Raw genomic sequence first — 25,828 nt, 5'->3', positions numbered from 1 at the left:
AATAAATTTAGTTTTTGAATTAAACAACTTATTGTATTTGTAATTCACAGACAAACCGAACCCACCGGAGCTAATAGGGCTGGAGTGCGGCCGGCGTGTCGCCAAAATCAGCTGGAAGGACATGGGCGATAATCGCGCGATCACACTACGTTACACCATTCAGTACAACACCTCGTTCACTCCCGACACGTGGGACATTGCCAATGACAACGTGCCTCATGCAGATAAGACCTGGAGCGTTGAGCTTAGCCCTTGGGCTAATTATACTTTCAGGTAAGTGGAAGCATTTTTTTTTTTCGAAATTCAAATCTTTAAACATTCAGACGATCTACCTGGTGAAGTGGCTCCAACCGCAATGAAAATGAAGCAAAGCTAAAATATTGGACTAGCTATATATTTTGGATTAGTCGACGTAGGACTTATTCGTAAAGTGACCTATAGTTGTAAAAGTACGTAATCGTGGTAGGTCTCATTCTGAAAATGCCTTATTCGGGAAGTACCCTATTATTCAACTTAAGACATATTCGTACAAACACTTATTCTTAAAAGGACTTATTCTTAAAAAGACTTATTACATTATTATTATATCTTGAAATACCCCATTTTTCTAATTGTTTGTCAATTCGCTAATTTATATTGATTTAATTAAATTTTTATTGAATTTATATTCAATTATTTTTTGTGAAATTACTCCACTAGTTTGTTATAATTATTAATACAAAGATCGAACACTCAAAAAAACACTCAGAAAAAATTCCTTCGATCCGGTCGGATTCAAACCGACGTCTTCTTGCATACCAGGACTGGTAGCTGTAAAGGTACTAACTGGGTGATAAATCTGTAATAGATTTCTCATAGATGGCGCTAGGACTAAAAAGGCGTTGAAAGACCAAGTACAAAGGCACGACACAAGCACATAGAAAAATTCGTGAGGTCCGTTGGTTCGTTCCGTTGCTTAGTTGGTATAGCGTCTGGCACGGTATGCAAGAAGACGTCGGTTCGAATCCGACCGGATCGAAGGAATTTTTTCTGAGTGTTCGATCTTTGTATTAACAATTATATTGATTTCTTTTATAATATCAAGTAAAGAGACGAACCAGTCGTGCGCCTGATGGTAAGCTACACGCCTGTCCATAAATAATTCCGGCATAAATAGGTAATGTGGCAGTACTTCCCTGGACGTACTCTTTCACAAGGAGCTCTACTGCTACTAGATCACGAAACTTGTTTCCATCTGAGCCTATCACTCACGATGATTGCAGAACAAGTTTAAATAATAGTATGTGAATTAATGAGAGTGACCAAAGAAGGTGGTCCTCAAATCGACTGTGTTTTTTTTATGTTTGTTACTCGATTACTCCGGCATTTTGAATAGAATAGAATTATTTATTTCGGACCATGATCCATAATAATGTTAGTAATACAGTAAATTTTACTTACGTGCTATGGTTAGTACAATACAAAATTACGCACGCACGCTACGCACGTGTAGTTGCACCCAATGTAGTTGGTAGGGGCAGTCCAGCCTATTGGCAACAACGGTTAGGATGCTATTAGCGCTGCCGCGTACACGCATCATAAGTGAGGCAGCCTTGCGCATAATGGCATGAAAGCCATCTGTGTGCGCCTCCGTGAACATGCCGGGTGCACTACAGTGTCGCGGCAGCCCCATCAGCATTTGTGAACAGATTCCGATTATTCTTTTTTTGTTGGAAAGAGGGTCCCTCAATATTGGTCCCATTTGCCGACCTCAAAAGTTCGTTCAATTACATCTGTTTGCCAAGTTTTATTGAAATCGGTTACCGGAAAGTGCGCGAAACCGGATTCACCCCCTAGTTTACCAGTCTTAGAGAAGGAATATTTTCTTCAAATTTAAATGTCAAAATACGGTGACAATGAAGCGCTGTTAAAATTAAAATAGGCGTTCGAAATTTTATACTCATTGCAAATTTATAATAAAATTTTAAGTAATATTATGTGTACTAATTACTTTACTATATTTGGCGAACAGGTCTTTTTAAGAATAAGTCATTCTACGAACAGGCCGTTTTAAGAATAGGTCATTTGGTGAACACGACGTTTTTTAAGTAGTATGCCGTTTTCGAATAGGTCCTATGTCGATTAAGCCTATATTTTTAAATAGCATAAATAATGTTTGCACATTTGTCACTGGATGATGAGGAGAGGGGCGAGCCTATAAAACAGGAGAAATAATAAATAAGTTCGAAATGTCTGCTCTAAATAAAATAGGCTCTTTTGCGCGCATATTTGAACAAACCGCCTTCTGATACTGGAGAACTGTCTATAAATGTATATCTGTCTATAAATGTGGCTATTGAATAGATATGTCCTTCGCGTTGGTATGCCATCTTAAGTCTTCTGTGATGGTGATTGCGCTGATTCTGATTTCCTTGCTTTCAGAAACACAGCAATCCCATAGAAATGTTTACCACCGCTTTTTACCTAGAACATACCACATCTATTCAATATTTTTTTTAAATAATTTCTATGAAACGACACCACTTGTTAAACCCTGATGCCATGGTGAAATAGTAATGTGACAAATGGTTTGTACAATTTCTAAAATAATTGTCCTTTTTAATTTGCAGAGTAATAGCATGGAACAAGATCGGGCCGTCCGCGCCGTCCGGTCACTCCGAAGTTTGCACCACGCAACCAGACGTGCCTTACAAAAACCCCGACAATGTCGAGGGAAAGGGCAGAGATCCTACTAATATGGTCATCTCTTGGTCGGTAAGTAATAACCAGTTTACTGTGAGAGAGAAAACTTAATTCCAGTTTAATAATAATAATAAAAATAATAGAAACCCTGTATCGCGAGTGCCCAGGACACACACATACACAATTGCAAATCACATACAAATTCACGATAGAAATAAATGTAGGCCATACGAATATTTCTCCCGGCCCTGGAATCGGAACCCGGGACTTCTGCGTGGCAGCGCAGCATGGCAACTGTTCGGTCACTGAGGCAGTCTTATCATATGATTTACAAAAATTAACGAAATAAAAAATAAGTAACGTAGGTTCCCTAATCCGATGCAATATTGTATCATATGAATAACGTCCTTCAATTTAAGCAGCGTATAGCCATGATTTAACAAGTATGGTAACTCCATACAAAAGTGCCTGCTTTTGTATTACCATACTTGTTGTGCGGCTTGTATGTGTGCACCCTGCCGCGTGCCGCCAAAGGACGCACACATTCACATAATCTCGCGATGCTTTCGCGTTGCCCAGTGCGACTCATCGCATGCGCCTATTATTATAGAATTGAAGCGTCTGCTCGGTGTTTAAAAAATTATATTACGTGCTTATTGTCGTGTTTAAGGGTGCCTCAAATTCAGAATCCATGTCATTTTTATTTCATAATCAATCTCCGTAATTAAGCTTGGTAGCTTGGATCGAGGATTGGTATCCGCGATCCTGGTATAAAAATATCAATACGCAAGTACCTACTGCATTTGACAAAAGTTATTTCAATATAGCACGAGAATCCTGTGATGAACATCTTAAATTTTTTAAATTATGTTTATAACCTATAGGTTACTAAAATAATAATGTAACAACCCTACGTTCCGAGCAAGGCGGGAGCTGTCCTATATACTTGCTCTTATACTACGGTGCAGCTTTATGTCTCTGCTCTCATATAGTACTGAAAATACTAACAAAGGACGAAAAGATACTGTCTGCTCCAAAATTGTATCATCAAAACTCTATTCTATTGTTTATTTCCAGATTTTTTGTGTTTCTTGGGTCATTTTTGTATAATAAATGAAACGTCAAATTGGCCATATATCAATTTTGTTACATAAAGGTTAAGAATATTCTCCAAGAATTCCTTTAAAATATGTCCTACAATGGTACATACAGATAATTTATTAATTATGTCAAAATAAATATTGTCTAATTTAAGCGTATAGGTATATGATTTGCATTTTATTGTTTAATTATTATTTTGTTAGTATAATTAAAAAACCTGTATAATTAGTACTTTTACCTAAAATACAGGATTCTCCTAGTTCAGGTATACGTGTTATATTTTACATTGATTCGCATAATTATTCTTTAGTTATTCCTTTGTATAATAATTTTTCAATAAGCAACTTTGTTTATTGAACACATACACAATTATATAAGTAATTTATTTTAAGTTCTTTTATTTCGCGACACACACGTCCGTCACTCATTTCGTCTTAGGGCTCATTGACAACCAGCGCCACAGCCAATCATGGCTGTGGCATATGCAGAATGAAGTCCTTTTGCATACGCCACAACCACACATATGACAGTAAAAAAAATTTGAAGTCGTTATATTTTGTTATTTATTTATTTATTTTATTTATTTATTTTAAACACTAAGAATATTACAAAAATATATATACATCACACCCTTAAACCTACATTGGTTTGTCCGGGTGCTGCACGTTCTCCTTAATTACATCTTACATTGTTGTTTTGCTTTTTATCAGATTTGTCTTATTTTATGTTGTCTTTTTTTATTGTATTCTTTATTTTGTTTATTAATTTGTTTTATTTTGTTTTGTTTGTGTTATCAATTTTTTTTTTGTATCTATTGTTGTGGCGTTGCAATAAATGTATATTCTATTCTATTATTTATTTATTATTCTGTTCGTCATGTCCCTCGAGAACGGCAGTGAACCGTGAGTCGTTCCAGAAAATGCCGCAAATTGAACACAACGGGCCCGGGTTCTACTACCTGGTGTCGTGGCGGCGCAACATCACAGGGCAGCCCTGGACCGAGCAGCAGGTGCGCGACTGGCAGCAGACGGAGCTCGTCGTGCCCAACACGCCCACCTTCGTGCCCTACAAGATCAAGGTACGACCTCCACTTCCACACTCTTACAAGCAATAATCTACGTATATCAGAATAAGGTAATGTACAAACGAAGGCGTTATTTATTTGGCAAACCCACAGAATTACATATAATACTTATACTAGAGATTACATTCTGCATTGTTCTTATTATGTATTCCAGTTGTAGGTAAGCTCATTACTGAACCAAATGCTGACTTGAAAGTTATAAAAACTATAAATATTTATAATGTTTGAACATAATAATTGAAATACATTTATGAAAATTAAATTAAATTTAAATAAATAATAAAATTAAAAATGAAATATAATAGCATTAACTGCAATAACATTTCATTGTTTGTTAGTACAAAAGTGTAAATCAATCAATATAGTTAGTAATAAAAAAATATGTCCAAACAATCAATTAATGACTTTTTCTGGGCATGAAATTCAAGTATTCGATTGGGATGAATTAATTACATTACGACGAAGATCTTTATATTATTGATAATTAATATTTTAAATAACTACAATAATCTATTTTAATACGTATTTTAATCACACCCTTTCTATTTCGTTAGGTTGTAGCAGTAAATTCGAAGGGAACGTCAAATGTTACACCAGTGGAAGTTATAGGGTGGTCTGGCGAAGATACGCCCACACAAGCTCCTACCAACTTCACATTAATACAAATTACCACAGGCACAGCTGCCCTGCTTAGCTGGGACCCTGTACCGCCACAAACTGTCCGAGGACATTTCAAAGGGTACAAGATCCAGACCTGGGTGGATGGTGAAGAAGACAATCCAAAAGAAATTCTAGTCAAAGCCGACGCCACAAGCGCTCTAGTCTCAAAATTCAAGCCATTCAAGAAGAACCACGCCCAAATCATGGTCTACAACGGAAGATACAACGGTCCCGCCAGTGAGAGACTGACTTTCGTCACTCCTGAAGGAAAACCTGGACCGGTCAATTCCTTTGAGGCATACCCTATTGGCTCATCGGCTATGTTACTCAAATGGGACAAACCTCGTAACGAAAATGGTATATTAACAAGCTACAAGATTTATTACAAGAAAATGTCAGGAACCCAAGAAGGACCGTTGCAGGAGAGAAAGAAGGAGATCGATCCTAAATTCGACCGAGCGAAGTTGGCTGGTTTGGAACCGAACACCAAATACAGGATCGAGATTCGCGCCAAGACAAAGGCCGGGGAAGGCGAGAACTACTTCGTTGAGCAGTCGACCAAATCTTCAGTGTCCCAGAAACCTGATGTACCAATTTTTGAGACGAAAACTTTACCCGCTAAGGAAGGAAGCGCGGCTCATATTTTAGTTCGTTGGCTGCCAACTCTCGACGGACACGCAGGGACGCATTTCGTGGCCTGGTACCGGCTGAAGGGCCACCCGGAGTGGTCGAAGACCAACGAGGTAACGGAGGATGACTACGTGATTCTGACCGGACTGACGCCGAGTCAAGTGTACGAAGTCAAGATCACCGCGCACGACGGAGATTACTACAGTGCCAGCGAAGTTAAGGACGTCGATACGACTATCGGTAAGTTAGAAATTCTTGTTAGTAGCAGTAGAGCTCCTTGTGATAAAGTTCTTCCAGGGAACTACTGCCACCTTACCTATAGCACTCCGTCCAACATCCGTCCGAAACAATTACTGTCAAATAAGTAATATTCGACCAAATTAAAAGACAAGTATCAAGTATGAAGCTTCATTCGCATCACGCGTGTTTTCATTTGGTCGAGTATTGCTTATTTGACAGTAATTGTTTCGGACGGATGTCGGACGGAGATCCAGAGTAGACCCCTAGTTCCGTATCCGAAAAAAAGGCGTATAAAAAAAGAAAAGAAATGACGGTCCGAAATGTCACAGGGATCATTTTATCTCTAGGTACAAAAGCTATATTCGTATTTTCTTGGATTCGAATTGGACTTAGTGCACAACATTCGAAGCGGGTCCGAGTTTTCTAGAACAACGAATGGAATGCATTGCGTAGACGCGCCAAAGGGTGGTGGTGACATTGTAGTCACTTGGGACTTCTTAACTATGTTACTAAAGCTCTGAGTGTCACTGCAACTATTATGGACAGGCGTGTCGCTTACCATTTACTACGTAGTCACTTAGTATTATTAAAAAAAGACGAACGATGACCTCGAACTTCGAGGCTCGAAGTCGTTCCGAGCGGCAGTTGATTGATCGATTGGTACACCGCAGACGGGCCGATGATAATGCGCGACGACAAGATGGCGACGGCGGGCTGGTTCATCGGCGTGATGCTGGCGCTGGCCTTCCTGCTGCTGGTGCTGGTGCTGGTGTGCGTGGTGCGGCGCAACCGCGGCGGCAAGTACGATGTGCACGATCGCGAGCTGGCACACGGCCGCCGCGACTACCCCGACGGGGGCTTCCACGAGTACACGCACCCGTGAGTTGGACCTGTCCCTATTCGTTTAAGGTGGAATTTGCTTTGAACCTTTGGAGCATAGGTTGCCAAACTTTTTGACTCACGGCCCACTTAGGCAATATAAAAAAATTTTAACGCACACCACCACAAAAAATAATTGAAAACACATATTTTTTATATTAATTTTACACAAATCAACACAAAGAAATTATGTTTATATGTTGTGACGAAATACTTACATAGATTTCTCATAGATGGCGCTCCAGCTAAAAAGTCGATGAAAACCAAATACAAACATCCGACAACAAACACATAGAAACATTTGTGAGGTCCGCTGGTTCGTTACGTGGCTTAGTTGACATAGCGTCTGAGACGGTTTGCTTAGAGACGTCGGTTCGAATCCGGCCGGATCGAAGGATATTTTTCTAAGTGTTCGATCTTTATATTAATATTTATAACAAATTAGTGGAGTAGTTTCACTAAAAATAATTGAATATTATTTCAATAAAAATTAAATAATTAATTTACAGTTAATAGCGACTTCTCTAGTCGGGGCTGGTAGCTGTAAAGGTATCAAACTGGGTGACGAAATACATTCATAGACTTCTCATAGATGTCGCTACGGCTAAAAAGTCGTTGAAAACCAACTACAAAGATCCGACAAGAAGCACATAGAAAAATTCGTGTATATAGTGTAGTTTATATAGATAATTCAGGTTTTTTTTTTTTCAAATGCGGTAGCAGCCCCTAGGACACTTCAGCGCCCACTTGGCGGTAGAGACCACTTTGGGAAACTACGCTTTAGAGCAAATTGAAATTTCATTTATTTGCTTTCAGTAGGGTGCATGTTGGTGATAAAATATATCACATTAAGAAATTGAATCAAGTAAAACAAAATATATCATAATGTGCATCGCTTTGAAATCAATCGTTCATATTTGAAAAAATCCTCAATGGAGTAGAATAAATATTCTAAAAACCATCAACACCGTTCTTACCTGTAAAATCATTTATAGTCCATTTGTTTAGGTACTGAACTAAATGTAAACAAACTTGATACATCTTTTTATTGAAACATCTTTACAAAGCAATATTTGCAATTTCATGTGAAGGTAAGTAAAAATCATTTTGTAAATGTATATTTCTTTAAATATACATCTCAAGATTGTTTACATTTAGTTAAGTACCTAAACAAATGGACTATGTAGTTTACCGTATCATACCGTATCATACCGACATGCCTTAAGAAATTGGTTAATTAAGGTATAGCCTTAATTAACCAATTTCTTAAGGCATGTCGATTAAAATAGTATAATCTGCATTTCGATTCACCAAAGACATTCAAATGTTTCATATTATAAAACTATTTCAACTATTCATTCATTTTAAACCAAACAGGATTCAAACAATGTTTCTTATTAATTTCGATTCGATTTATAACTATCAAAATATTAAAACCAGCCATAATTAAATCGTATACTTACTAACAAAAATGAACTTTCAGACTGGACAACAAATCTCGGCATTCGATGAGCAGTGGCACTAAACCAGGCCCGGAGAGCGACACCGACTCTATGGCTGAATACGGCGAAGGCGAAACCGGTAAGATTTTTTTCTGTGTTTCAACAAACCTCTTTTTGCATTTTGTTTACAAATTTTATTACTATGTAAAGGTGGATACGTACTTGTCAGATCCATACATTGCAGTATGTGGTAAGCCTCATTACTCGCCACCGTACAGTATAAAGTCTGTCTTTTTTTAATATGGAGTAAAATGACACTTGCAGGGTTGCCAGTTTTCATAAAATTTTAAATAATCGTGTGGTTATTGTCGACAGCTTTATCGACAAATTGTGAATGTCACGACGTTCTTATGATAACTAATTGCGTTATTGCCTTCTTTGTTCTTATTTTGACAGTTGGCCTCCTAGAAATCAATTTTTATTCGTAACATTTTAATAAGAACAGGTGGATTTGATTATGGTTATTTCACAACAAACCAATTAATGGTAAAATCTGGGATGATATGCGTGACAGTAGGAAAAAATTCAAAAGTAAATTGAGATGGTGTCAGAGTCACTAAGAACAGATTAGGATGGATATTGTTGCCTCCCATCGAGACTTAAGCCAGTACTGGAGAGCAACAAATAGGTTAAATGTTAGACCGGGCCGCCCTATGAGTGTAGGTAGTTCTACTGATCCCAAGGAGATCGTAAATCTATTTAAAGATCGTTCTAAAGTGTCCTGAACACTGGGCTCGGTGGATCGGATAATCGATACTCGGGGCAGACTGACTGGGAGCTTACCAATGCGGTTTTCGGCTAAGCAGATAGCGTCTGTTATAAAGAACATAACCAAAGGAAATTCGCGGGGGCATGATGGGCTCAGCATCGACCATTTGAAGTTCGCTGGGGTACACCTTCCCAGTTTTATTGTTTATGTATATCACACTCCTATATTCCCACGGAAATTATGCGAACGATAATTGTTCTACTGGTAAAGAATAAAATAGGCGATATTTCGGACTTGGGTAATTATAGACTATTTTCATTGGCAACGGTGATAGCGAAGATGTTGGACAATCTGCTGGACATTACTTTGCATCAATTTATCAACCTACATGATGCTTCAAGTTAAAGTTCTTGAGCTGGAACTTAAGTACTGGGTAACGTTTATTAATAAGTGGAAATTTTGAGAATCTCAAATGCAGTGTAATGATGATATTTATTAATAAAGACGAGATGGATTTATTAAAATATAGGCATTAGTATCGAAAATTTAATAAACGGCGCTACCCTATTGCCATCTGATTTATCTTCTCTTGTCGTCATTCAGCCATACCATTTTCATCTTCTCTTTGCGACATCGAAATTATAAGTCATAAAAAATCAAATCAAACGAAGGCGCATCCACCTTTTCATCTAATTCCAATAACTCCTATGTTAATACTCTTAGCTTCTCTAGATGCTCTTATGCTAGTTTTTAGAATGTGGACAGCAACTTATTCATTGTGTGCTCCAAGAAAAGCTATTTTAAAAGACCTATCGTTTTTATACATTTTTGCATGTACTTAGTCTTTGTGTCATACAACTTTTCGTTTAGACTGAGAAGTATCTCACTTTTTTTTTCGTATTCGTGTTGTCACTTTGTCTTTTTAAGTTTGGACTTGAAATTTATTTGTTAATATTGCTTATAGTTGTTATAATAATAGTTTTCTTTAATATTTACCATAATCGCATATTTTTTTAATGATATTCAATATAATGACAGTAACAAATTCATTGTCATACTATTGCAAAACATTAAAAAATTAATTAAAATCTAAATATTTATGATAAATATCAGAAAAATAAAATCTCTAGTCCAAGCTTTAACACATATATCTAGCATGATTGTTGTCGTATCGTCCGCTACACGCATGACCCTTCCAGCTGGTATGAACGAGGACGGCTCCTTCATCGGGCAATACGGCCGCAAGCGCCGCCCGCCCACCACCAGCCAACCGGACTCCGCCAGCCAGGCCTTCGCCACCCTTGTCTGAATACATCCTTCCCTATAACCGTTCCAAACCTAAAGGCTGAATAGCCATTGTATCCATTCCTCAATCCTGTTACCCTTTACTATAAAAAGTAGACTTCATAATCATATCAATGTGAGCTTTGAAAACTGTAGTTGTTCTGAAGTAGTTTTATCAGATTTTAGTATTTTAGTGTCACATACGGAAAAAATATTTTTGTTACTACGTGTAAGTTAGTTCAGACGTAGTGCCATGGCATCACATGTATAATTAAAAAAAAAACAGTCTGGAACTGTCCAACCAATCAGCGTAGCGCTATTTGATCTTTGCCTTGATTGGTTAATTTTTGACGGTGAATCCGCCCGCAAAATTTTCTTTTTTCATTTTATTCTCATGGTTTTAGAATTTGAAAGTCGAATTTAATTGAATTATATCGAGGAGTTATAAGGAACCTTGCTTACAGATAGCTCCGACTTGAAATTGTTAATAACGGTACAGAAATCGAGTTGCCATTGTAAACTGCATTATTCCTTAAAATTATATATTATTTTTTTTAGGTTGTGAAGGCTTAACTCAGGACCATGTGATTAAAATTGTTTTTCGAATGTAATTTTACATTTACAAATAATCTCTCGTAGGATATTATACAAAATTATAGTGTTAGGCTCAAAATCCGGACGCTCAGGGTCTTTATTGTACTATTTCAGAAATAGTTCTCATAAAGCTCTTTTCACGTGTCCACTTAGATTTAAAAAAACTTTTCTTTTTTGAATCTCGCACAGAATTTACTTATAGATTAGTATATTAAGTACACATTGAATTAAGTATTAGGTTGTAAAAAGTCTATATCTCGAGTGAATTTTTACGTGATTTTTTTTATGTCCAGTAATTTATCATTTTTATATTTCGAGCTTTCTTGAATTTTTTTGCATTTAAATTTAGAAATAGGTTCTCCTTGTCCGTCCTTACCGTAATTTCCATACGAGGAACGCTTTTCTGTATTTTCTGTAAGGTATGGTTTTTTTTTATTAGTTTTTGTTTTTTTTTGCATTGATTAATTTAATTAACTATATTTTATTCTTTAAATTTTATTATAAAACTTAATTACATTTTATTATAAAGCGTAGCTGCGTAGTAATGCATATAACAAAAAGTACTACAAGAATAGCTACTATTTAAATGTATCGCTATATTCAGTCTGGTTTTTCTGGGGTTGTCGCTAAGACTGCCCGAAAGGATATTGAGCAGTGGGCTCTTATAATTATTGTCAGTGGAAAAGTAAAAAATTGAAAACTCTTTAAAGGGTAACCGACACAAGTGCTAAAAATGACCATGAGCAGAAATTATGGAAAGTTTTTGGGAAACAAACAAAATAAGTTTCGAAAGAAATCTATTCCATATCGCTGTTTTTCAAGAATAATCCAATCGAAAATGACCTTTTTTTTTTTGTTTTACTTATTATTACTGAGATTTATTCAGAAAATGCTAAATTCTCAGTTCATTTTGGAGATATCGTATAAAAACATAACCCAGTTTCAGAATATTGTTTAACGATATTTTACCTATGTTCCATTAAAGTACGTTCCGATAAGTCGGATTCTTTTACTAACTTTAACTAAAAGAGAATTTTGTGCTCTATCTTTTGCTATTTAAAACGGATATTTGACCACTTGTCACTTAGCCACGTTTTATTTAGTGGGCGGCAGATAGTATGTATAATTTATTTTGTAAATTTCTCAAAAAATACTTTTCGAGTTATGCCACTTTATAATTGAGGGTGCAATATGACTTAGTTCCGATCGAAGTGGCGCTTTAGTTTTTCGCCTTTCCACTGACGATATGGTGCTGTCTCTCAAGCATTAAACGCCTGTAATCGTGTTATTTCGAACATTCCAGGTCGCTTCACAGAAGACGGTTCGTTCATCGGGCAGTACGTGCCCGGCGCGCGCGTGCTGCCGCCCCCGCCCGTGCCGTTGTCGCCGCCGTCGCCGCGCGCGCCCCCCACCGGCGGCAATGCACAGCCCCCCACCTACGTCTAAGCAGTGACGTCACAGGTTCCATTTATCCATAGTCCCTCGTAACTATGACGTTCGAGTTCGCGAATTCTGTTCATTGATCACATTTAACCTTTCTGCTAATGTTACTGAACACTTGATCGATAATGCTATGTTAAAAGTTTTGAAATTATTATTATGGTAGAAATGTTTTAAATACGTTTCAAAATTAAGACAAATCTAATATGAAAGTGACGTCATAGTTTACCAAGTGACCAACAGTGGGGCTATCTTTACAATTTCTAAAGAGAAGACTCGTCGGTAATGTGTCAAGCGTAATAGCTTCCATCCGAAAGGAGCAAGCGTGAACGAAATAAACTTCGTTAGTTCTTGTTACATTACTAATTAAATCTTGACGAGTGATCAATAATGTATATCAAAAGCTAAGCTGCCAATTTCATTTGAACAAGCTGTAAAAATGGCAGATTTTTTATTAATATTTAGTTAAAATTTATTAGTGACGTAGGGCCACAGGTTACGCTGATTGTAAGCCTACAGTTTGACCTTAATGGTGTCGGTAGAAGGCTATTTCCAAAATCGTTTAAATGTCTCATAAAAGCAAGTTTCTAAGAATAACTAATTTGACAGAACTAAAATTAGTCTCCTTATTTAACGTATATTGGAATAATGGGGCACTTCTCTTGCTGTAGCGTGTAGTTTTATAAACGCTGCTTGATATTACTACTACAATCACTAGCAGAAATTTGGACGGACCATATTCCTATGTCCTATAGTAAGTACTGTACTGTAAACACACTACATTAAGTACGCTACAGTAAACATGCTACATTAAGTACACTACAGTAAACACGCTACATTAAATACGCTTCAGTAAGTACGTATATGAAACGAAGAGCTGCCTTTTAAGGTACGGCAGTGTTTTAACTCTGTCAAAATGGTTGGATTTTAGAAATGTGTGCAACAGTAACTCGCTTGTAGTAATTTGAAAAGACGCGAGTACTTAAATATTCTATTCGTTTCCATCCAATAAATATGTATCTAATTATAGCAGACGTGAATTGTCCTAAAACTCGCAAAGGAACTTTGATTGGAGATTTACCTCGACTGATTCTAGTGTTTTAGTAGATTTATACGTAGCTTTCGTAATAAAAGGCCGTCCTTGATTGATACTGGTGCCATGTAGCGTGCCTATCGACTGGTAAATTCGACAAATCAAAGCTAGAACCAGTATTAAATGATCCCGCCTTAGTTGGAGTCTCCTTTAACTGGTAATTGCCTGATAATGCAATAATCTAATATAAGACGAGCTTTCATACCACAAGTATCAAATGAGGACGGTCTAAAGTACTCGCGTCGTCGATTCACGAATCAAAACAGATTTGTTTACTTTAAGACTGATTTTAAGTAACTACAAAATAGTCTTTGTAACCTGACCCTTTTCCTGAACATTGTAGTTTTTATTACTATCAAACTTAAATAAATCTAGGGCTCATGTTGCTCATGCGCAAAGAAGCTTTAGTACTAATTTAGATGTTTAAACGGATACAAAAGTTCACTTCTGTTCGTAGTTCCTAAGTGACCTTTTGTAGCCGATAGGAAGCAATAATCGTCGCAATAAGTTCGTCGTCATAAAAACTACAATGTCATGGAACCTTCTGTACCGGCTTATTAGGCGCATAGGCGGCTGGCTCGATATCAATTACTCGTAATTAGGGATACGTAGCGGAAGACTCGAATTTAAGAGAAGCTATTTTTTTCACAGAGAGTAAGGTAATATAGCTCTGGGTGCCGGTGGTCAGATAAGCCAATTCTTGAGGGCAAACTCTTGTATACATAAGTTGTTTAAAAGTGTAATAAAGGTTGTATACTTGACTTGTTCTAACACTCAGTAACACTTTACGCTTTAGTAAAGCTGGTCGCACCGCGAGGGAAGCTACACTAAGTTAGCTTTAGTTTAGCGTTTTACTTTAGCGTATACATCTGTTCACACCGCGAACTAAGCTAACGGAGCTAAGGTAGCATAGTTAGTTGCATGCAGCTACGTGAGTTAAGCTAACTTAGCTTAGTTTCACTCGCGGCGTGACTTGCGCTTTAGAACCGAATTAAATAAATCCGTCTCAATTGCAAGATCAATATTAAGATCTTGCATAACTTAACTGTTTTTATTAATAATCGTCACGTGAGTGCGCATAGGGCAATATGAGTATATGTTCTTCTCAGTATAAGCTAACAGTTCTGCACCGTCAAAATTTAAAATCTAATATGAACGCTTGTAATTTCAACAATACTCGTTGAATAGCAGAATCTGCAGAAGCCTCGAAAATTACTGAGCGAAAATCTAGATTCTAGCTAAATCCAAAAAGGGCACCACCAATAATCGAAAAGAAGAAAAAGAAGAAAGATTCATTACACTATTTGAGAGCAGTAAAAAAATCTAAAGATCATTATAAACTCCTTTTCTCTCAATGTCACTTGAGATGGGTTGATGATTGTATTCTATGAATATAAATGAATCTCAGCCGATACGCACTTAATACCAGAGTTAGTAGCAGTTTATTAATACAATCAACGGGTAATTAATATTGAATGGCTCGTGGAATAAAATACAGCAGGTATACTCCGTTACATTGTCCTCTGTTACTGTCTTCAACGAAAATAACGTGATAATTTAAAGAATAATACAGCATGTTGGTACAGGAGTTTGTCCTCAAAACTATCGTTATTCTATCTCAATTATTTTTTATAAAAATCTCATATTCACTAGATCTTCTAAATTTACTCACTATGGACCACTAAAGAAATATTTTTTAGCATTAAAACATAACGTACTATGTTTATCCCATCGACCAAACTTATTTCAATTCACCATTGTAAAGAAAATTATTGAATTACCTCCATATTTGCATATTATATTTTAACGACGAGAAAAAGTGTTATAAAAAATATTTTTTTTATTGTATCAAAATTAGTTTTTATTAATATGCAATGTCGTCACTTTTAGCACGAAATGGTGGACAAAAGTGAGTTTCGTCAAAATAAATAAATTTCGCCAGTTGGTGTTGCAAGAGACGATATGGGCTTCGCGGATAATTTCACCATGTTTGTGCGAAAGTTAGGTAAGCACTGGGAAAAATATATATTTTCTAAAATAAATACTATTTTTATATGATTGCGATTTGACCACCGGCCGACGTTTGGTGCTTTGCGAAGTATCGAGGGGTGTATGTATTTGGTGTTGTGATCGTGAGTAGCGTAGCACGGAATAGTCCCCGGTCCTGTGATTGTCCACGCAATTGTGAACGTGACGGTCTACGATTACGACGAGAGATGTTATTTCACACGACATCATTATTATGACAACACAATCGGCAAAATTGCTAAATGTCTAATTGAACAACGCGTTGTGACATATCATAAATTATGATGTAGTTGTTTGAATGATGTTGCCAACATTTTGTCGCCAATGATAACAATCGCATTGCTGGGCATCATAAGTTATTGATAATGATTGATATTTTGAAAGAAACTACGAAAAATATTCTAAAAAAATCACCTTAAGCATACATTGTAAATCCCTTCATTCTTTCATGTATTTGGTATTATTAAATCTCCCTTTTAATTGTAAGGCAAAAATGTGACCACTCTTTTGAAAATACCTTGACGAAAGTTTTTTTTAAAACCACCTCCCGAACGAATGAACGTAATAATAATTAAATATGGACGTTTTAAGTTCACAGACAGTAGTTAATAGAACGGTTCTTATTAACAATTTTCATAAGAAAATGTATCACTTTTATTCCTAAGACCTTTACGTCAATAAATTCCTAGAAATGCTCTTTCGACCATGTTAATAACGCGTATACTCAAGGCCGTTCTATGGACATAATTACGTCATCGAACACGAACATCGATCGATCCTCTAGGCAGGACATAATCGTTAATGAACACGTCATGTCGTGTGACGCAATCGGTTGTTCGATTTAGTGAACGTCATTTGAATCTCGATTATTTTTCTTGTTGTGACGCATACCCGTCAGAAATATCTCTCTTCTAGTTTAGAGTAAGGCTTTATGTATTTAAATATTCATATTTTTATGAAGTTTGTTCGCACCGCACGATTGCAAGTTATCCCAACGTTGATGTTATATATTCGCTATATTGGAGCTGGGACGAGTGCCTCGAAATCACTAACTATTTATACTCCATTAAAAATCTACACATTTTCATTTTCATTACGCATTATTGATACAGTCGAAACATCAAATATCATTTATGATTAATAGACGTTAGTTGTGGCGACAACTCATATCACAGATACGTTCATTAATTTGTAAACGAAAACCTATGTGTCAAAAGTGTGTCAAGTACAAGAAGTATTGAATGAAAATATGCTACGATAAAGCGGTGAAGTGAGTGATGCGTTGAATTAACTAGTGGAAAGCAGTCGTCCCAATTCTAAGTGACTCAATTGTATCTTGTGTTTAGGATAAGGCTAGGGTCTCGTGTTAACTAATGTTAGGCAGCTAATGCGTTCGCTTCTTGCAACCTTAAACATTACTTGCATTATATCCATGTTACACTGCCGGACAAACTTAGCACACCATAATTAAGATGAAATCTATATCTTGCTCGTTCGGAGCATAGATTTGACAGGTGATAAATAAGATATTTCTTTACTTTTAATTTTGACGTAGATGAACTGTTTAATTATTATTTTGTACTTGTCATCAATCATATTATAGCGAGGGTAATTTCGGGTGATATTTGGCAGCCATCGTATGATGATTTCAGACATTCAAATGGGGCTAAGTCATTATAGCTAAGGTTGTTCTGCAGTGTCTTTTATCTTTTATATATTTATTTTTCTTCGCCTGAAAGGTGTCGGGTCCTAAGTAATACATTCCACGCGGTATGACCATGTTGAGTTTTCAAATATCTGTTTTATTTATCTCAATTAATGCATCGTCGAAGTGGTCAGATGTAATCTGAAAGTTTTTAAAACATAGACCGTTCGGCGACTGTACAGAGCAAAATATTTTTTTCTCATTTTTTTTAAGTTCATGACTACGTCTTATTTTACAATTTTATGTTCCAACATCCAGGAAGAGTGTAACGAAATTCAACCCTGTTACGTAGCTCTTGTGGCTAGATTAGGTTTTATGCAAAGAATTTCATACATGGGTCTTATTTATATAAAGATCATGTCGTGTAACACTCTTCCAAAAACTCTTTTTGTATAGTTCTTTATGTAGAAACATGTTTAATGCAAGGAACTTGGTCGTTCTGATTTGGAGCTTACACTGTAACTATTGGTACCTTATACATTGCATTATATTTATATTTGATGGCACTGTTATCATAACCCCTTTGAGTTGTTTGTTAAGGAATCTTTATCATGTCTATTGTCTACTAAGAATTTAATATATATTATAATTAATTAATAGTAGAAGAGCCTTGTTCGATTCGCATATGTTTCGTCGCTTTTTATACCGCCATGTTGAAAATATAAAGATTTGTCTTAAAAATTGTTAGGTTCAAAACAATTTGAAGTTGAAATTGTTACTGCCGTTCGTATCGGTGATTATTACACTGCCTTTCATCCTAAAACTTTTAGAAACTCCCGTGTGTTCATTTTTATGTGTTAGTATGTAACATTTAATAAACTACACTTGCCTTATACAAATTTTAATATCTAATCAATAGAAAATTAATCTACACAATGTAATATCCAGTAGCACAATATTTGCATTTATCTAAATGATTATCTTGTCGTAACCTTTGTAACAACAATAATCGGTATATTTAAATAAAATTAGCTTTTCTAAAATACAAAACATAGTATGCTCAGGTATTTGACAGCAGACGATTAAAAATCGCGCGTACTTTTGTTTGTACTGAAGTGTAATCACTATATCGTAAATTAAAGAATGAATGGTAACAGATATTTAAAAAAATTCACACTTCAATCGACACTTTGCTATATGCTAAAATTGAAGAGTGAATGACGAATGACCTAATAAGTTTTTCTAGAGTAAATCGACAACACTTTGCTACATGCTAAAATTGGGGAGTGAATGGTGAACGAAGTTTTAAAATTTTTAAACGTAAACTAAAAAACGTTGTGTTGCAATAGAAATAAATGTATGTGTAATCTTTCACATTGGTAGATATAATTGTTGTACGTTACAATGACTCCGTCTTATTATTCTTGTAGTCTGGACGATTTGTTTTACCAGCAGTACACAAGTGCCTAGATATTGAGATGCTTTTATTATTATTGTTTGTTTTTCGAACGTTCTAGATTAAGCCAATAATAAAACATTAACGGAAGGGCTAATCGATACATGAACATAGGTAGTCAAGAAATATACTTGATCAGCAATCATTGGGAATAAGGTATTCCAAATGAGTAGATAAATGTCTACATATCAATACAAGGACTGGCATGAAGTGGTTAAAACCACCAAATATTTGTTAATTACGTTTTTCGAATCATAATGAAATATATGATAATAAATAATATTGGCACTAGTTAAAACAAACTTTTGCTTGTAGATCATAAAAAAATTACTGTCGTGAGTTATATACAATTTTGTTTCTTACTTGGCGCCACCAGAATAACTTTAAAATCTCCAACTTCAGCTTCCTAGGTGATATCTTACTATGCACCAAAATTATTACCGGAGGTTCGGAATTCGAAAACAGTAATTAATTAAAACCATCATGGTTTCAACCACTCCATGTCAGTCCTTGTATCTATATGTAGATATTTATCTCATTTGGGATACCCTATTTCGACAATTGGTTATCAGATACGACCACATGTCCATGTATAATTTGATCACATTGGCACAATCACTTCACTACAAAAACTTCTGATTTGAAAGAAATTTTCCACACTACAAGAAATGCATAATTTGCTAAGCTTTTTTTTACTACTTACAAAACCAGTTATTAAGTAGTCTCAGAGTTAGTTGCATTTATCCGAAATGAAATCATGACAAATTATAAAACTGTACTTGGTTTAAACTGTCTGACCTCGTGAGATGTATCACGAATTCATAACTCTACCTTTTAGTTCGCAGTTAAGTAACTTGTAATTTATTGTGTAACTACGATGAATATTTTTTTATGTTGCATAGAAAATAAATTTTAAGAAATTATATTATGCGTTTTTATTACTTTCATCCTTTATAATTAATAAGTACTTATTGGAGTAAAACAACAGTATTTCGAATTTTTGTGGTAATGTGACACCTTCGATGTGTTTTGTATGCTATAAAGGAAGAAAAAAAATCAGTGTCTAACTTATTGAATGAAATCAGTGAGGCTCTAGATCATAGGTATTCAAACTTTTTAGCTCACCGCCCAATTAGCCAAGATAAAAAATCACCAAAAAGAATTGAAAACACGTATTTTTTATATTAACTTAACACAAAAAAGTCACAAGGATAAAAAAAATGTATATTTGTAATGTAGTTTATATAGATAATTCAGGTTTCTTTTTCGAATGCGTTAAGGCCGGCGCAGAGTGACGTCGCGGCATGGCACGGCACGGCAAAGGATTTTATTTTTGATCAAGTTATTTTTATCCTTATTTCATCGAGGTTAGAATTCATATTGCTTTATTTCGATACAATTATACCGCGGCACGTAGTGGCATGCCGCAGGACGCCGCGGTATGCCGCGGCACATCGTGGCATGCCTTTTCATTCCACAGACGTCCCGCAAGTCACGTCGGTCACAGAATTATGACAACTTGAAACTAGTGCGGCGGCGATTTCGGCGTATGGCGCGCAGCGAATGTGCCGCGGCATGCCGCAACGCGCTTCGGCATGCCGCGACGAGTTTCGACATGCCGCGGCATGCCGTGCCGTGCCGCGACGTCAGTCTGCGCCGGCCTTTAGCGTCCCCTGGACAGCATTAACGCCCCCCAATTGCTTCCGAGGCCTCTACCGTCCCCCCCCACGGACTTTTCAGCACCCACTAGGGGGCCCAGTAGGGAAACTATGCTCTAGATTGTAATACGTAAAGCCATAACTCACCCTAGGCCATAAAGTGAAAAATTAAGGCTCGATTTACTTTGTAAATGTAAGTAAAGCGTCAGTTTCGCCTCACTGCGCGAGAAGGCGCGCGCGGTCGCTGGGATGTTCGAGCATTCGCGAACTTTTCTTGCGACTGTGCCCTAAGGCTGTAACATTTCGTCGACGTTTGACGTCACATTGCACCTGCCTTCGCCCCACTTCCCGCGGATTCGCCAGCCGAATTCCGCGGAAGACGCACGATGTAATTTTTAGCTCGTATCTAATTTGTACCGTTCCGCCGCAATATAAATTGAGCCTAAATTTTTGATAAATCTAACGAAACGTTGGTTTGTTTAAAAAAAAAAACGCAGTTAAGTTCCGAAAAAATAGTTTCAATTTTCAATGTGGAGCAATCGCAAATATTTTAAGCTGACTAAAATAACTTAAAACGATAAGTCATTAACATGTTAAGCTTGATATTTTGGACTTTGCGTTGTTCTTATCATAAGCGACATTGAATTAAATTTTAATCTTTTGTGTCAAATTTCAAATGTTCTTGACCCTGTAAAAAATAAAAACAAATACATAGTTTTATAGATACGAGAATAGATTTACCTATATACTAAATCTATGGATACGAGTATTATCAAATAGGGGATTCGCTCTGGACCTTTTGGAGGGAAAAGTGTCGTTTTTATTTTGACTTTCAATTATTTTGTGAAATCTAGTTTAAAGTGGAATAGGATAGTGCTATTGTGCCTTAATCGAAGATTAAAACGCGAAATTATATGAATCTCGAACTAGAATATCCGTATCGGCCCGTTTTAAGGAATCCCGAGTCAATCCAAACACGCCGCCTCAAATTGCCTATCCTCTTTGTTGCGGCCATATTTACAGAAACAAACTTCATGTTTAGGCTGATGGCTTTGCCAAAGCCTTAATAAATTTAAACTTTGGCACCAATCATACGTGACTGATGTCCTAAGGATGTCACGTATGTATCTTTTTAAACTGTTTTGTCAGATCTCATATTGATGGAGCCATAAAAATAAAAAGTGAAGTGAAACTGTTTTGTCAATATCCCAAAAAATTCAAATCAAATACGTCAATTAATTATTGAGGTTTGCCACGTCCTATTAGAGCTTATAAATTTTTTTTTCGTTTTTTTTTCTTTGAACCGTGACATTGGCAAAATCATCATTTCTCATAATGATGAAGCCATAAAAATGAAAAGTGAAGGGAATGATGTTATATACCTAAAGACAAGGGGGTGCTATATTTACATTACGAAAAAACCTAGTAAGTGGCTAAAACACAACTCGAGAAGTCAAGAAAAAAATGAAACTTCGGACTTTGCACTCTACTAGCTTCACTTAAGTGTTAGTAGTGTATTGGAAATGAAAGTAATAATATTTGCTTTTTTTTTCAAAAAGCATCAATTTTACAGAATCTATGTCCCGCCAAACTGAAAACAGTTTGTCCGCGAGCGCGCTCTTACACAATTTATAAATCCACCTTTTAATTTACTGGGTACCTAGCAGTGATAGGGTACTTCTTATATAAATCAGATTTACTTATTATCCAAAATGGAAGGACCGCACAACAGACGTACCATTTTCTTTCGTTTGGGGTATCTTGGGCAACGATCGGCGAGTACCGTACTCCGTTTGGCAAATCCAGTGTATGGATTCGATACGATAAGAAGAAGATTAACAATATTACCTATTTCTGCCGTTAAGTGATGTGGGTATTACTGCCTTCCGATTTTGAAGGGTAAGGGTGCTGGTGAAATTACAGGCACATGGGACTTGTCAACTTATGTCTCAGGGTGACGGGCGCAGTGGCCCCTCCGATCTTCGCGTTTTAGACCTCTGAATGGCACTGCAACTGTTATGGACAGGCGCACGACTTGTTCGTCCCGTCATCGTCACTTAGTTTGAAATGCAAGTTTTTATACTTAAAGTTATAGAATATTTTTTCAAAACAGAATTTCATTCAATAGCACCTTTTTTTAATAATAACTTTCATAATTTGTTTGAAAAAATAAATATACGCGATTTTAGATCCGAAAATAATTGTTTTATTTACTAAGTGTCGCCATCGCGAAAACCGAGTTCTTAACCCGATTATTTTTAGGTTAATTTTTTTATTGTTTTTTTTTTTCGTTTTCATAAGCAACGTAATTTATACTTTACACTAATATTATAAAATTATTTTTAACGCCGTTAGTTTGTAAGAAAGCCTATTATGTTTTTCTTTATAATGTCATGTTACGGGACGAACAAGTTGTGCGCCTGGTGGTAATCTACACGCCTGTTCGTAAAGGTACCTAACGAATGACCGCGAACGCGCTGCACTTGCGCTGCATGCGTGCAGTTAAATACATGTTAATATATGTGGTACTAGAGCGGCGCGCGAACAGATCACATTACGTATCGCGTGTGTGCTGCTGGCGAACCTTACGCAATTTACGAGGCGCATTTGCGGCGCATTAGCTAGATCTGTACGCACCCTAACAGTTGCAGAGCCACTCCCGAGCTTTAAATCGCAAAGATCTGAGGGCCATTGCCACAGCGCCTGACACCCTAAACATAAGTTGACAAGTCTCATGTGCCGTGCATATGCATGTAATTTCACCAGTAGGTCGGTACCCTTACCCTTCAAAACCGGAACGCAATAATGCTGACATTACTGCTTGGCGGCAGAAGTAGGTACCTAAGGTGACAGTACTGTAAGCTGGGGCGTAGCTTAGGATGCGTAGCGTGAGGTACTTTATAAATATAAACTGGGATTAACTTCATGACTTGATATTTATTGTATTTTTTCACATATTTATATTTTGAGGCTACTATTAGATCTCTCAAGATGTTCTTTTTTTCTAATCTGTTTTTTCAAAGACATTCTAAATACAAAACTATATTCACTCAGCCAGTAGTTCTACTCATAGAGTAGAGCCTAGACTACAGTACTTCCCTGAACGAAGTCTTTCTCAAGGACCTCTGCTGCTACCAAAGTGGAGCGAAAAAAGGCAATGTTACAGCATCCAATATAAGTAGGTACATGTTGCTTTTGCATCGGCACCAGCAACTAAAAAAATTAAGAAATATATTGTGTGTGTGTGTGTGTGTGTGTGTGTGTGTGTGTGTGTGTGTGTGTAATAAGAGTTTCAGCTGAAATTAAAACATCTCATTAGCAAAGTAAAAAAAACTGTTACTTAAAGGACAAAGACATAGATAGTAACGTTGTATTTTCTACTTGACTTTAGTATGTCCAAAGCTCGAGACTAAACAATGGTTACCGCAGGCAGGTAAATTAACAGCTCAATAATAGAGACCATTCACGGCTAAGCCATGACAAAAGAAATGCTCGACTTCTGGAGTTCGTAGCGCCTTTTCATTCTTTTGAGATAAATCATCCGGTGATTATTTTCTTTGTTGTTATAATTTCATAGTTATTGGATTTTTTCTACTCTTTTTTTTTTATGAGTGGTTGCAACTTCTTTTGCTCGTTGCAAGTAATTTAATTTACTTAAATTATTAATTAACTTCAATTAATACGAGTAGATGCGTGCTTATGTCCAGCAGTGGATGCGTGTAAGCTGAGAATGATGATGATTAGCAGTAGAGCTCCTTGTGAAAGAGTTCGTCCAGGGAAGTACTGTCACCTCACCTTCTGCCACCAAGCAGTAATGTCAGCATTAGGGGAGAGCTGGGCTGAACACTCCTGTTTCCAAATAACTTGAAGTTTTATACTAAAAATGAAGGGTTTGATTTTCAACATGTGGAAATATTGTCGCTTAAATGCTAAACGACCGCATGTCAAAAGTTCAGTTTTTTACAGGAGAGGCAAGATCAAAGTTTTCGACCTCATTTTATTACATATTAATATTGTTTTATTTTTAACTAGCCATGTATTTATACTCAAAAGATGCGTATTTTAAGGCTTTATAAATTTGTAAACACAGACACAACTTACAAAAGGACTGTTTAGCTCAAAAGTTAGCCACGAAAGCGCAGAATGCCAAAGAGGCATTTGCGTAATTCCGTTGTTTATAATGCGAAATCGCTAGCTCTTTTAATTTTTATTAACAAATATTTGGTGGTCTTTGTGTAGTATTAAAGTTTGACTGTTTTGTTTAAACACATTTTTGCAATAAAAACATTTTTAAACTTTTTTGTCATGCGGTGGTTTAACATTTTAGTGACGAAATTATTATTATAGCTTTTTATTAGTTCGACAAAATGGTTATAGTCACTTCTACTAATATCTCAATGTTTTTTTTAAAGAGGCAAATTTTTGACAAATTTCGGAGCGGATCATTCAGGCAAATTGAATCTTTGAGGCAAATTGTTCTGCTTAGATTATGACAGGATAACAAAGATTTTCATAAATAAAACAACCTCTTTTATAACTGCCGGCATGTAATGCAAATTTTGTATATGAGCTCTGAGACTAACACAGGGTATATAACCTTTAATAAATCGGTTGTACCCATTGACTTACAATTATATGGACGTCGGGTCCGCGCTAAAAAGTGTCCGAACTTATAGGGCGTTTAAATCGTATATAGAGCGTCATTCGCGCTTTAGTCTTCGTTTGTTCGACTGACAGCGATGCAAGCAAAATTAGACAGTACTGCGATGACATTACAATTTAAATTCAACGTTTTAGCATTTTCATATTCCTTTACATGTCACTACGTTTAAATAGGTTGACTTGGGACATTTTTTTCGTGGTTTTTGTATTAGACCCGTCGTCCACTTATTTGTAAATCAATGGTTGTACCTTCTAAACAAAAGAACCACTAATTCTAAAACGTCGTAATCAGAACCGACTAATTCACGACTTTTTCTGTATGATAAACTATAAAGGAGCTGCGGTTCTAGATATTTAATAATGGTGCCACCGGAATAAGCTTATTACAGTGTGTACAGTAAAACACCCTTATAACTTTTGAACGGGCGGCGTGCCGATAAGGTGAATCTAGTTTATTGCGACTAGAACCGAGTAAATGGCG

At 36.4% G+C, this 25,828-nt stretch overlaps 1 protein-coding gene across 4 annotated transcripts in view; it reads left to right on the top strand.

Annotated features, from left to right (window-relative positions):
- The window catches only part of LOC113230424 (neuroglian), a 105,512-nt gene extending 88,672 nt beyond the window's left edge, over nt 1–16,840 (top strand). For 2 of the 4 annotated variants that reach the window (XM_026464353.1, XM_026464354.1), the window contains exons 10-16: nt 51–273; nt 2,610–2,754; nt 4,700–4,861; nt 5,422–6,397; nt 7,069–7,276; nt 8,760–8,857; nt 12,669–16,840. In XM_026464353.1, the coding sequence (XP_026320138.1) occupies nt 51–273; nt 2,610–2,754; nt 4,700–4,861; nt 5,422–6,397; nt 7,069–7,276; nt 8,760–8,857; nt 12,669–12,811 (1,955 nt within the window). In that variant the 3' untranslated portion in view covers nt 12,812–16,840. Of the gene's footprint in view, nt 1–50; nt 274–2,609; nt 2,755–4,699; nt 4,862–5,421; nt 6,398–7,068; nt 7,277–8,759; nt 8,858–10,686; nt 11,785–12,668 lie in introns of all 4 variants that reach the window. The other 2 variants (XR_003310490.1, XM_026464355.1) reach the window with 2 other exon arrangements.
- The last annotated feature ends 8,988 nt before the right edge of the window (nt 16,841–25,828 follow it).

The sequence above is a fragment of the Hyposmocoma kahamanoa genome, unplaced genomic scaffold (assembly GCF_003589595.1).
Source record: "Hyposmocoma kahamanoa isolate Upper Pololo Valley unplaced genomic scaffold, ASM358959v1 63, whole genome shotgun sequence".
NCBI lineage: Eukaryota > Metazoa > Arthropoda > Insecta > Lepidoptera > Cosmopterigidae > Hyposmocoma > Hyposmocoma kahamanoa.
This window is presented reverse-complemented; position numbering and strand designations above follow the sequence as displayed.